The sequence below is a fragment of the Apteryx mantelli genome, chromosome 18, assembly GCF_036417845.1.
Source record: "Apteryx mantelli isolate bAptMan1 chromosome 18, bAptMan1.hap1, whole genome shotgun sequence".
Taxonomy (NCBI): Eukaryota; Metazoa; Chordata; class Aves; order Apterygiformes; family Apterygidae; genus Apteryx; species Apteryx mantelli.
This window is the reverse complement of record NC_089995.1, coordinates 14087937-14101870: the sequence shown is the minus strand read 5'-3', so window position 1 is coordinate 14101870 and position 13934 is coordinate 14087937. Positions and strand designations below refer to the sequence as shown.

Genomic DNA, 13934 nt, shown 5'->3' with positions numbered 1-13934 from the left:
CGTATCTTCGCTCTTACTGAGCCCATCCCATAGAGACTACAACAGTGCAGGAAACCAAGCAACCTAAGAAACAGGAACAAGAAATACCACTCACGCCTAGTTTGCTAGAAGGAGCTGAGCAAGACAGTGCATTTATTAATAAATTATATCTTATGGGACAAACACACTAGGATTTAACATAATGTAATTGAAAAAAAATTCCCCAGCTAGAATGACTGGGGACACAGAAAATATAGCTACGTAATGAAATAAGGAGAATCTTAAGGGAGCACAATAATCTGAAGGTATGGTTTTAATAGCAAAAAGGTAACCTTCCACGAGCTCAAGATAATGAAAAGTAATCTGTTCATACATTAAAAAAAATTCAATCCCCAACTGGATAAATTAATAAAACCAGTTTTTACCGGGAAAACCAGAATACTGCCCAGTCTGTCCACCCAAAATATATGGGACACTAACAAATCCATGAGATAATACAGGAGAAAATTCTTCACTGCATAGGTCAAATTCTCGAGAAGAGTTGGGAAAAGCCTGATGCATTAAAATTTTTTCAGAAAGGACACTGAAGTGTTGACTATAGATATGTATTTAATATTCTTTATACAGAGCTGCATTTATGAAGTTACATAAAGTTTTCTGGGGTATTTATTAATATAATTTGCAACTTATTTCATAGTAGGTCAATAGAATGTGATACACTGCTCTTCTAATATAAGACATTTGCATAAGATCAGAAAAAGGAGAAAAATACACCACTTCCACTTTAACTCATGAACGCGTAGAGCAAAAATACTTCAAAAAATATTCAGGGTGAATAGAGGAAGAGTAGGATTTTTTTTTTAGCTGTTTTCTCCCAGTCTCCCTCTGAGACGCTGTTGCCCAGTTTCAACCAAATTTGACAGAGGGTAGCTGTTGCTGAGACTGACTGCCAGAAGCGAAAATCAGAGGCTGAGCAGAGGAGAGACAAAAATTAGTGATGCTGTTGAAGACAAGCACAGGGCCATGGACTAGTACAAGGAAGAACCAGGCAATATTTAGGAAGCTACAAGTGCTAAGAGGAGAAACTGCAGATGCTGTAGGGTCCTGGGACTACTGTCGTAAAGGTTTGGGAGACAGAGTGCCTAAGTTACAAGACTCGGACATCAGTAGCTCAGCTACCCACAGAACAGTTTTTCCTTACCAAAAGAGAAATTTGCAAATTTTGTAGAACAGATGCCAATGGAGAGATTATTTTTGTTTGTTTTTTGCCTGAACTAATGGGTAAAATCCCACAGCCATCACCAGAAGTCAAAATCATCCCAGATCCATTCCCAATTTGTTTTTCCACATAGTTACGTCTTGAGCGCTGTTCTGTCTCTCATTTTGCTTCTCAGACTGGATCCCTCATGCTTATTCACTATTCATCGTAATTGCCCTCCAAGCTCGCTGGAGCTCTAACTTAAAGCTTTCTAGTAGGTTGATAGCTGCCCATGCATACTTAAAAAGCTTTTGTGAAATTTAAGCCTCAAAACAAGTAAATCTACCGCCATATTTTTGGCCAGTCCCTTTACATGCCAAATCATGTCTGCAACATATGCAAATCTAGTTTAAAGGAAGAGTTTACCACTGCTTTTATCAGAAAACTGAAATATCTGACTACAAGCAAAAATGTCAAGTTGCAAGGCCAGGAACAGTAATTCAGGAGACTGAGAGCTGCTCTACTTGCAACAACACAGAACTGGCAGTTTAAATACTGCTTTACTAGGATAAGTCTACATATCCCACCACCCAGTAAATACAGATAACATGCCTGCTCTGCCATGAGCATCACCTGGTTTCCCATTCCATTACAAAATCAAGAAACATGAACACTCAGCTTTCACTATCCTTCTCGTATCCAAGTAAGATGGGCTTTTGAAAAAGCACAAACACACAAAACAGTCAGTTGAAAATAAAGCATTAGGTAAAAACAAAAGTCTATACTTTCTTTCAATACTCTGTTTTCGTGTCTCCACCTATGGTTAGCCTCAGCCTACGATGAACATCTAAAACCAGATAGAAATATTCAGTTTTTTAAACTTTCAGATTCCTTTATGTATTACTTTTCACCAATACTTTCAGGAACTTAAACAGCAGTTTTGCAAACTAAAAAAAAAAAAAAAAATCACTGGTGCATGGAAATATTTTAATGGTTTGATTTCAGAACACCTCTGAGTAAGGTACAGGAGCTTCTCCACTGACCATTGGAATCAGAGGGTACTGCTCACCAAATAAGGCACAGTGTAGGTATTAAAAACTATCAGAACGATTATTTGTATTGTTTTATTGTTCAGGTTTATTTTTTCACAGAATGGAAGTTTTTCCCTTTGTCGAAAGTAAAGTTTTTTTCCAAAGAAAAGCTAATTCCAAGCACTTAAACACATCATTAAAGCTCCTAAAAATTAAGGAATTTTTTGTTTGCTTAGGTTTGGGAGTTTTCTTTGTTTTAATGCCATCAGATATTATGTTCCATTTCTTTCAAACTGATGGAGGACAATTATATTTAACTTCCATAGACTTCTGATGCAACTGTTACAAAATACATGCAATATTAAGTTTTTAATCATACTATTTATCCACTGTTGGTTTATTATTGTCTTTTGACAAAACTCAACTACACAACTGTGTCAGTTCTTAGGACAAGACTTAAAATAAGCCGAAATACATATCCTCCTCCCCTCTCCACCCACCCCTTATGTTCTACGGTACAAACTTCTATCAAAATCCGTAAGCTCTTGTTAGCTGGAACAGAATTGTTTATAGCCCTGAACACACATGTACACACAATTTTTCCAGCACAATATAATCTCTCCATGCCCTGAAACAGTAGCTGTGAAAAACACCCTCTGATTTAAGCCTGCAGAAGCCTCCTGACATACACAGGGGCTCAACCTCCCCAATCAGACCAAACCAACAAACAAAAACCAAACACCCAGCAATCCGCAGTGTTACTCCAACACCAAAAAAAAATAATAATGTTTGTTGCCAGTAGGGTACGGTCTGATCAAGGCAGTTTGTTTCTTGGCAAGGGACTGACGTGACCATTCTAAAAACATGGTGTTGGTACACAGATCTAGATGAACTGTAATAACAGAGCAATTATGTTTACATATACAAACTAATATTAGTAATTAGGAGGGAATTCATTATTTTAAAAAGACTTAGTTATAAATATTATAGTTTTTCCTCAATCATAACATTAACTTCTCTTCTTTAAAATCACACATACACAAAAAGACTAAGGTTAGAAAACAAAACACAGTATCAGGCAGCAGAAGAGTAAAGTTAGAGACAGGAATCACTTAAGTCACAGAAGAGACTGATACCAACCAGTCATTTTTACTAACTGTCATTTACTAGTTCATGTGAAACAATGGCAGGACCGCACTTCAATATTTAGTGGGCCAGATTACAAAGAAAAGATTAAAATGCATCAGTGACCACTTTTCCTTCCCCACAAATCTACTGAACAGAGGGGAGAAAAGACAACAAGAAAGTTCCAAAGCTTTAAAGGCTTCACTTGGTTTACTTCTTAACTTCCCTCCCAAGAAAAAATAATTTTTAAAAGACGACAAGAAATGCAAATGTAATTCCACTCCGAGTCTTGAAAATAACGCTATTCAGTTCTGCTCCTGTCATCACCATCGACAGATTTGATAAATATATGAACTCCTATTCAACACTTCAAAAATATCAGTTTATGAAGTAAGGTCACCATAATACCGCACTGTTTGGGAAACTGAGGCTGCGAAGAGCTATCTGAAGCGCCCCATAACCTCGAGACACCCTGAATCATAAATACTATCCAAGCTTACTAGTCACCAAGGCATATTCCCCTTATCTGTCAATCTTTGTAGTCGATTTTGTAAGTCACATTTCAACAATTTATTTCTATCTAAATATTTCTACTTGTCCCAGTTTTTCCCATGACACTTCAAAGTTGTCCCTTCCCCTTGCCAATTCCCCACTTTCCAAAACAACAACCCTCTGCGGGGGCCCCTTGGCCAAACCCACCCTGCGTGATGACACAGGGGAAAGACAACTTAAAAAAGTCAGTGAAAGGCCATCATCTTCCTCGAAGCAGAGGACCCCACCCCCAAGATAACGCAGAAAAGAGATATAATTTTTTTCCCCTGCAATCCAAGCTATCCCATTACATTAATTTCTCCGACTACCTTTCTTACCCCTCCCTCTCCCACATATACTCCTTTCCAGTTCGCAGCAACTGGCATTTGCACTTCTGCCCAGGCAAAAAGAGAAGAACATTTCAGCTCCCCTTTATTAGTGGGTGCTAAGAAAAGCGCAATATATCCCGCAGCCGCCGAGATCTGCTCCTCTGAAACGGCCTCATGAAAAGACAGTTGAAGTGTTGAGGAGGGAGGAAAGGAAAGGAAGGGAAGTCACAGGCTTCCTGCTATTACAAGCCAAATTTAAACCCTTTCCACATCACAAGGGGCCCTGTTGTTGGCAGTAGCGCAAAGAGTAGGAAAATTTGGTTGATACGGAGTCTTCGTTCTACTTAAAAGACAGCTCTTCCATGTTAAAGACGAGGCACCCTGGAAGAACACCGTGGGCAAGGCACGCTCCTGTTATTTATAATATTACTATAGGAATATGCCAGCTGATAGCGCGACCAACGTAAGCCTTTCTGCGAGTGCTGGGAGCTGGCTAAGCACTTCCCAAAACCCCGTCCAGAAAAACCGGTGCTGTAGAAAATGCCTTGCTTCTCCGGTGTTCCTCTCTGCTTAGCAGTGCCACAGGGCTGCTACTTCCCACACGCCACCTTCACAACAGGAACAAAAAAATACTTCTGTCTCCAACTTGACTACAGATTATGAAAGGAATGTCGAATTTTTTTATAACAGTCTTTACTGTAGTTAACTTGGCTACAACTTTAACCACCTTCAAATTCACCTTAATGTTGTTAACTATTAAGCATATTAATTACCTGGAACACTTGATTCCATACAGTTCCTCAAATAACTAATTAGCTAAAACAATCAAGGATTAGAATCCCAGAGGAAATTCTCCTGGTTTCGTACAACTCCATAGATTTTGCCGTGTTAATTGCTACATTCCCGACCCACGGCCAATTTAGCTAAACGCACACGACTACTGTCCCTTCATCTATTTAGAGGCAGACTCTTAAAAACAAACAAATAAAAAATCCCCACACTCACTGAAGGAAGTTAGTGCATTTAGCACTGGATATCCTGTTTAGTCACCAGAAATTAAAAAGAGTATTTGAGTAACACTAAGGAAAAACTTTTGATTCTCTCATTTTTAGCACACTGAACGTCTTTTGTAACGGGTATTTCTCTTTCTGCTTCAAACATCAATTATCACAGGGCAACCAAATTAAAGGCAAACACGTTTTAGACGGGACTTAGAACCGCATTTCTGTCAAGCCACATGACTAAGCTGCATCAACAGAAATAATTTAAAATTACATTTATGTACATGGACACTAATGTTAAAGAACGCCTCTTCATCTCCAGTGTACTACAGCGTTCACAACCCCTCTGCTGTTGTTCATCACATCAGGTTCGGTGCTATGTGCAAACATCGTTATGTTTGACTAGTTCTAGAAGGACTGACAGGAACATTAAGAAACATAATGCCTTACTTTTCTTACCCTTCCAAAAAAACCCTCCATACTCTTGTTAGCTGAATCCCACATCATCCTTCTACAAAGTAAGGAAGGCAGAGAGGGAATGAATTGGGCAAAAAAGGACATCGGGGAAAGCAGGATAATGTATGGAGCAATTAGTTACTTTGGAAGAAAAATGCAAGTCATTTAAGGACTAGCAAGTAACTTGCAAGATCTGCAAAACACTGAAAAACAGCCTTTCCCTTCTCCCCCCAAGTAAAGTATGTTATGATCTACTGACTATTTCTGGCAACAAAAAAACTAAAACTAGATGCCTTACAACACATTTCTTGTACGCATTATACATGCTGCTTTTTGATCTGTCCCGATTTTGACGTTCCAATATACGCTACAAACGAAAGCAGAAGGACAAGCAGAAAGGACTGCAAGGCGGCAGGCCGCGGGGTGGACAAGCGTGGTCCCGGAGCCACGGGCAGCTCCGCAGCCCTGCGAGCGGGGCTGCCGCAGCGGGCACGTTCTGTGATTGGCAGCAGGGCTGTGCTGGCACCGGGACCGCCGGGGAATCCAGATCCCTCGTGATGAGAAGGGAGAAGCTGGTGGAGGCTGCCGAGGCCGAATCTGCCCTGCTATCCAGCTGTACTCGCCGCTCAGCCCCAAGCCACTGCTGTGGCCAACCTCAGCCCCACTGCCAGAGCCAGTCCCCAGCCCTCCCCGGCTCGCCGGCTTTGCCCAGGAGATCTTTGGGCTCTCAGTTTCGCACTGATTTTGGTATGCAGCTTGCAGGGTTGGGAAGGTTATACACCCCTGTAATACACCATTCATTACTGACCAACATCATCTCTTTAACAGCATCTGCATGTTTAGAAAGCTTGGAAGAACTGCGTTGCTAATATGGATTGATTTTTGAAAGGTGCCAGGGGTCCTGAGTTCTACCAATGAACATTTCACTTAGCACCTAATGTTGAGAGCTGGTATGGCAAAGTCAGATCCTGAAAAACTTTGAAGCCATTAAAGTCTTTTAAGAGGTCTTTACTAACATGAGCAGTCAAAATAAGGGAAGACAACTTGTATGAGTAAAGGGATGCAGGATTGGGCACTTAGGAAAAAAGGAGTTGTCTAGGATAAAGAAAATATTTCCTACAGAGAGGAGCTAAAAACATGTAGTGCAGAATGTAATTTATTATGAATCAGTCTGAACTTTCTTCCAAAAGACTGTGTACCTTATCCTAAACCAGCGTTTGGGGATTAGGGGGAAGTATTGTCCAGGCTCCTTGGCTAAACATTTAGCTCAGACATTCTTACTAAAGAATTAACTAGTGAAAGCTTAACTAATCTTCCCAAAAACATAGGATTTACAAAATAAATGATACTGACTAGAAGCTAAAACACAGTAATATAAAATTATTATGTTTGAAAACAAAAAAGATGAAAACAGTAATATCTAAAAATGTTAAACACAAATGCAGAACAAGCTTTGAAATTCCAACACCTAGAAATTCAGTCAGAATCAGTTTAGCAGGTTTTGGTATATTCATATACAAAGACGGCTTGCAAACATAAACTAACATCCAGAAGAATCTCTTCCCACTCCCGAGCAGGGTTAGATGAAAAGTTAGCAAACACAAATCTTCCTCAGACAAAAAATAGATTTCCATTTTCTCTAGCTTAATGCCATTCCCTCCTCACGACTATCAAATAATTGAACAGATTTTAAGTGTAAACAAGAAAAGCTCTTAGGGACATAATTTAACACAATCATCTGGACAAGCAAACACAACAGAAGAAAGAAGAAAATCTGACCTATTACCCCAAAGCTTCCTTTTACATTCTTATTTTGTGAAGATACAAAAACAAAAGCCTTATTTGTTCTAAATAAAGAAAATTGCATTCATTTTGTACCCTAACAGGAGGCATGTTTACAGCAGTATGAATCAATGTGCTATAGCAGAGGTAAATCAGTGTCAGCCATGTTGTGAAAGAAACTGCAGTAAAAAAAAAAAAAAAAGAAAGAAACTTAAGCCTTAATCAAGTTGGATATACAGAACCTTGATAGAAACCATTTTATACCATTAGCTCTTATTTATTATTGGTGCATGACTTCTTCAAGTTAATGTCTATTAATCTCATCTAAAAATACACATCCAAATTCTAGAGATCGTGAAACAGTACCAAGAAGAAAACATGCCAAGATATAAAACAAAACCGATGGCTACTGTGTGGCACACACATGTAAGGTAGGTTGTAAAGTGAAAAAAAACAAATGCACTTACTCAGCATTAAATCCATTCACATGCAAGATCCTCATCTGTTTGACTATTGTGCTTTTACCGGATTCACCAGCACCTAGAAAATGAAAGTAAATCAATTTCAGAAGGAAGCATGACTGATGAAGGGACATGCTAGAGCTTTTTCTTCAGGGTAAAATCCAGAAAGCTGATTTCCTCAGCACAAGAGTGAAAAGTGAAAGAAAAAGAAATAATTGTCACTGGAAACTTCAGTCAGAGCTAAAAATAAATGCCCAGCTCAAGTCATGTGTCAGATCTGAATCTTGGATCATTTCACTGTCCATTTTTCCAGTGTCAACGTTAAAAGCAGATTGCAAGGCTTGGAAGAAAAAAGGACAACTTAAACATTTTATAGAGGACAAGATAGGGAATAACAGAATCTGCTTATGTTGTCACCACTTTCTGGTGCAGAGAAAGACTAAAGGGAGTCCATATTAAGTAGAAGCATTTTTGTTAGATCCTTAAAACATTTGAAGTTTGCCTGCAGTTATCATCACCTAGTCAAAAAACTACAACTTAAATCACACAAAGTAAAATATATGGATACTCACATCTGAAAAAGGCAGGCAACCCCTTTAAGCCTCCACCCACAAAGTTCCCAAAGCCTGTTTCTCTAATTCGTGTCCGTGCGCAACCTCCCATCCTCTCCACACGGTCCAAACCAATCACGCACCCAACGAGATGCAAAGACCACCTCTTGCGGCTGCACGCTCCCAGCAGCCCCCCGCCGCTCTCCTCCCATCCCCTCCTGTACCAGGAGTACAGAACAAAAACCCCTCCACTTCACTCAAGTTTCCACAAGCAGATGCACCCCATTTCTGCTTGCTGTACTGCATGGACCCAGCGCGCAGGGCCACCCATCTGCCTGTAGTACCCATTTTTCCACACATGCTAAAAAGACTTGAACAACAGCATTTAATTGAGCTGCTCCACGCTGCCAGATCAGGAGCTTTCTATATAAAGCAAACTTTTTTTTTTCTTTTGCAAGAGCTGTATCATAGCCTGGGAAAACATAGCAAGATTCTCTTTAGCATCTCCCGGCTACTCACTTATTCCTCTCATTAGCCCACATTTCAGCGAGAGAAAACGTATGTGTGTGGCAGAATGGGCAGCGAGGTACAGTCTGTATTTATAGGATGCCAGGCCTCTCCTAGCACACACTGACAGCACCAGCCTCCATTTTGAGCCTCGTGCAAAACTATATTTTAGCAGTAATATTTCAAAGTTTGCTTTCTGACAGCCGTGCTCTCCTCTGCCTTCCCCCTTCCCCTCCTTCTCCCTCACAAATTCCTCGCGGTCCTGTTCTTCTCTCCATAAAACCTGTTTGCACGTTTTGCTGCCTTAGTAGCAGGCCTTTTTCTCTCCTTTTTGTTGACAGCTGTTTGCAAGCACAGAAAGAGCAGTTTTTATCTACAACTCTGTATACAAGCACCATTTCCCTCCTAACCTGCTACACTGTAATGCACATAGCGAGTCCCTTCCCCTCCCCTCCAGGCACACTGCACCATGCGAGAGAGACAGGCAGCAAAACCAATCGAGAGCACGAATATCTCCAGCTAAGCCAGAGACGGGGTCCTCTCACAACCCAGAATTATTCAGCAACAGTACTATATGCTAAACTATGATACTTCCATTCAGAATAACAATGACATTTCAGCTGCAACGCTAAATTATATTTTATAAACAAAAGCACTGGAAGCCAAAATCTTTACTTAGTCCAAAACCAGGGGGAGATTGTTGTTGCTTTTACTATAAATGTATACAGTTTGGCACTGACATACCTGGGTGCTCTGGATCTGATACAACATCAGTGAACCAAAATTAAGTATTATATACAAATTTTGGGACAAGTCTATTTCTATATTTGGCCACCAGTTAAGGCCCTGTTCTTACAGACAATTATGCATATGTTTAACTTCACCACCAAGGATAGTTCCATTAATTTCAGTGAGACTCCCCACAGCAGAAAAGGGAAGCAGGTATACGATTAAAAGAGTAGGGCCTACAAACAGTATTGTAAATCTGTCAGAAAATTATTTAGCTGCTCTTGTTATTTGAATATGATGTGGAGATATTAGTACTTTGTATTTCCAAAGCACTGTTTTTTTATTTCATGTGTTTTATAAAGTAAGTAAACATAAATTTAATGGTAAAAAATAAAAAAGTTCATGCCTCTATTATTATGTTATGTTCTGGATTTTCTAGAGCATGACAGCTACTGTTAGAAACCACAACACTATAACTATCACCTGAAAACATGCACACAGACATGGCCTTACAGCCATCATTAAATACCCACAATTTTTATTTATGAGTATCTGAACTATTTTGCAGTTACCAAAACAAAAAAAGGGGAAAAAAAAGAAAGTCCACTTAAAACCATGAAGTTTTTATTTCTGAAATTCCACCTCTTAATAAAATAAGCAATCTGACTGTATATCGTTTCCATGTATATACATACTGTTTAGCCTGAAATCTGGTAGGCCAATTTCCCCAAGACCTGAAATCCAAGTTATTCTTTCAAAAGATCTCTGCTGGAACAGTGGCAGACTTTTCACTGCTGCAAGTATTGCTATAGTCCTAGTTGTTTCTCCATTTATGTTAAGCCTCTTTCTTAAATTAGCACTTAGAAGATTTTTACCAGGAAGAGCACACTTCTAAACCCCCACCCTTTAAAAATTCTTTTTTTTAAATTAGTGTTGTTTCACACCAGACCCGAGTCCACTCCTGAGGCCTAACCTCTCTTCCACAACAAAAATCCTGCATAACACTCACAAGCAGCCCCTCAGAGCGTCCAAAACACCTAAGAGCTCATAAAAGCCCCTTATTTTAAAATATGTTTTGAAAATATTTTAAAATAGTCGGTCTGACGAACGTTTTCGCGCTCGCTCCTCGATAACAGGTTTTGGACCTTCCCCTTCCTTTAACCATAATCGGTATTTCTAAACGTACCTAGTGGGCGACCCGACACGTGCAGGTCTCCCGAGTTCCCCGCTAAAATAACCCCGGGGACCGAGCTCCCAGCGCTCGCCTCCCTCCGAGCGCGCGACACCTTAATTAATGGTGCCCCGCAAACGGGCGCACCGAGCGCGTCCGAGCGAGCGCCGGCGCCCGGGGCCGGGCCAGCGGCCCGCTCCGCTCCGCTCCGCAGCGCGCGCGCGGCCGCGGTTGCCCCCGCAGCACCGAGATCCCCCGCATTTCCCCCAAACGAGCCCCGCTTCCTCCGCGCGCCCCCGCCGCGCGCGCCCCTCCCGGGATCCCACCCGCGGCGGGGCCGGCGCTGGCCCCCGGCACTGCCCTGCCCTGCCCTGCTCATCCGCCGCTTCCCGGCGGGGCCCGGCCCTCCCGCGGCCCCGGCAGCGCCGAGCATCCCGCGGCCCGAGCCCAGCCGCGGCCCGGCCCCTGCCCCCGGGCCTGCCCCCGCCTCGCCCCGCTGCCCCCGGGCCTCGCCGGGCGGCGAAGGGGGCCGCGGCGCCGCTTCCCGTGCTCGCGCCCCCGCGGCGGGCGGCAGCGCGCGGCCCCACGGCTCGGCCGCGGCCGCCCCCCGCGCCGGGCAGCAGCGGCGCCGCCGGCCGGGCCCTGCGGATCCGCTTCGCCGGGCCCCACCTCTGCCGCGGGCCTCCCCGCGCCCGCGCAGGGGCCGGTGCGCGGCCCCGCCGCCGCCTCCCTGCCTGCGTCCCCCGGCGGGGAGGGGAGGGGAGCGGCGCGGCGGCCCCTGCCCCGGCGCCGCGCTGCCCGCGGCCCCCCTTACCCAGCAAGAGGAGCCGGTGCGTGGCCCTATAGACCTGCTTGTCCTTCTGCAGCTGCTTCTCGATCTTCTTGTTGGCCTCTCGCTGCGCCTTCTCCTCGTTGCGCTGATCCTCCGTCTTGCTGTTGCCTAAACAGCCCATCTTGGGCAGGGGGAGGCAGGGGACGCGGGGCGCGGAGACGGCGGGCGGCTGCCGGGGGGAGGGAGGCAGGGAGGCACTCTCCCGGGCTCCCTTCTTCTTCCTCCTCCTCCTCCTCCCCCCTTACTCGCTGCTGTGGCTGCCGCTGCCCAGAGCCAGCGACACGGAGAGAGCCGAGCCCGGAGCCAGCCAAGGGGGGGCCGATGGCGATGACTTTGCTGCCGCCGCTCCGCCGGCCGGGCCTCCTCCCCGGCAGCTGCAGCTGCTCCCCGCCCCCCCGCGCGGGCCGCGCCGATCCCCTCAGTGCACCTTTCCCGGGGGGGCTCGGCTGGGCGCCGCCGGAGCCGCGCGCGGGGCTCTCCGCGCCCCCGGCCGCGCCGCCGGCTCCTCTAGGCGGAAAAGGAATCCCCCCCCCCGCGCCGCGCGCACAGCAGAAAATCCAGCTTCAGGGCCACCCCCGAAAAAAAAATAATCCTCTTTAGATCCAAGGCGCGGGTTCCAGGCACGGAAACCTCCCCGAATCCTCGGCGGCGAGGATCTGGAAATGTCTCTTCCTCGCCTCTCCCCCCGCTCCGGAGGGCTGGAGCACCCGAGGGGGTCGAGCCAACCCCCGGCTCGCTGCTGGATAACGAGTCCCTTTTCCTCTCCGGGCTGCTGGGTTTTCCTCTCCTTCGCTCGCTCTTCTGCCGCCGCTGGTTCTTCCTCCCTAATGGTGGGGTTTTTTTCCGATCCGAGCCCCCCCCCTTTTTTTTTCCTCGCTGCTGCTTTTTCACATTAGGTTTCCAGGCTGCTGAATCCTCTTGGCTTCTCCAGCAAACAGTGGGGGCGGGGGGGGGAGAGAAGAAAAAAAAAAGCCCGGTTGGTCTCTCCCCCCGAGCAAAAACTGTCCCCTCACTGGAGGGTTTTTTCCTGTCTTATTTTTCCTGCTCTCGCTCGCATTTCTCCTGGCTTTTTTTCCTTCCCCCTATGGAGCTCTATAGAGGAGGCAGAGCGGCGGGGTGGGGCAAGCAGGCCCACACTGAACCCTGGGAGCGGAACCGCTCACATGACGGCGCGCGTCAGCCCGCGCCGCCGCCGGCGCCCTCTTCGAACCGGCCCCGCGGGCCGCGCCGGCGGGACACGGACACGGACACAGCCCCGGCCCGGCCCGGGGCCGCCGCGCCCCGCTCGCCCCCCGCCCCGCCGCCCCGGCTCGGCTCGGCCCGGCCCGGCCCGGCCCGGCCCCAGCGGAGCGCGCGCGCGGCCCGCGGCGCTGGCTCCTCTCGCACTCCGTGCCTGCCCTCACAGCAGGGCGCATCAGGCCGGGCCCTTTAAGCCGTTAGGTGTAGCGGCCTCCTGGAGGGCCTGTTCGCGATCAAAGCACTCGAGAAAACAGAGAAGTTATTGTGCTAAACGCTTTTGTTTACGTGCGCATGTATGCATTTTCTCAGTTGATGAACTCTGAGTCTTCACGTAGTTACCTGAAGAACAAGCCTGCAGATCCTGATGCGCAGGAGTGAATTATACCAATTTGGATAATTCTAGGCAATTACGTTTCCCTATGTGTTCGGCAGCTCCCTCTTGCCCAGCGCGACCCGCGAAGGTGCTGGGCATGGACAAACCCATCTTGCGTCCTTTCAGGGCTGGGGTCAGGCACAGGTGTAGGAGAGCTTCACACAAGTAAAAAACGATAACCTTAGGTAATCTGAGGGAGTACACCTTGATGCAGGCAATTGCTCCTGCATATGCTTTCACTAACTACCTAGTTCCATTTCATTCTCTAAAATATTTTTGAAAACCTCATACATAAAATACATACTAATTTTCAGGCACAAGCATATCAGCTACACTTGGAAAACAAAGATTAGTGCTTTACTCCTTCCTTTTGTAAAACCTGGATCCCTAAAATCCGCAGATATTTTTTCCTCCAATCCCCTGAACAGAACTTATAAACTGTGGCTTCAGTGGGACTCCAAAGAGAGAGCACTCTGATTAGGCACTGCAACGCACAAGGTCTGGCCCAAAGGCGGCTTTGGAGGTTTGTTATCTTTTATTCAATAAAAACTGTCACTATAACAATCCTGATACTATATGCTCCTTTGATTAATTTACACACGAAACTTCTCTGTCTGAACAGGAATACTTAAATAGTTG

The 13934-nt window shown here is 45.4% G+C and overlaps 1 protein-coding gene across 3 annotated transcripts in view; it reads right to left on the bottom strand.

Moving 5' to 3' along the window:
• The window catches only part of GNAS (GNAS complex locus), a 172138-nt gene that overhangs the window by 93638 nt on the left and 64566 nt on the right, over window positions 1-13934 (bottom strand). For 2 of the 3 annotated variants that reach the window (XM_067307744.1, XM_067307741.1), the window contains exon 2: window positions 7900-7972. In XM_067307744.1, the coding sequence (XP_067163845.1) occupies window positions 7900-7972 (73 nt within the window). Of the gene's footprint in view, window positions 1-7899; window positions 7973-11665; window positions 12649-13934 lie in introns of those variants that run through there. The other variant, XM_067307742.1, reaches the window with a different exon arrangement.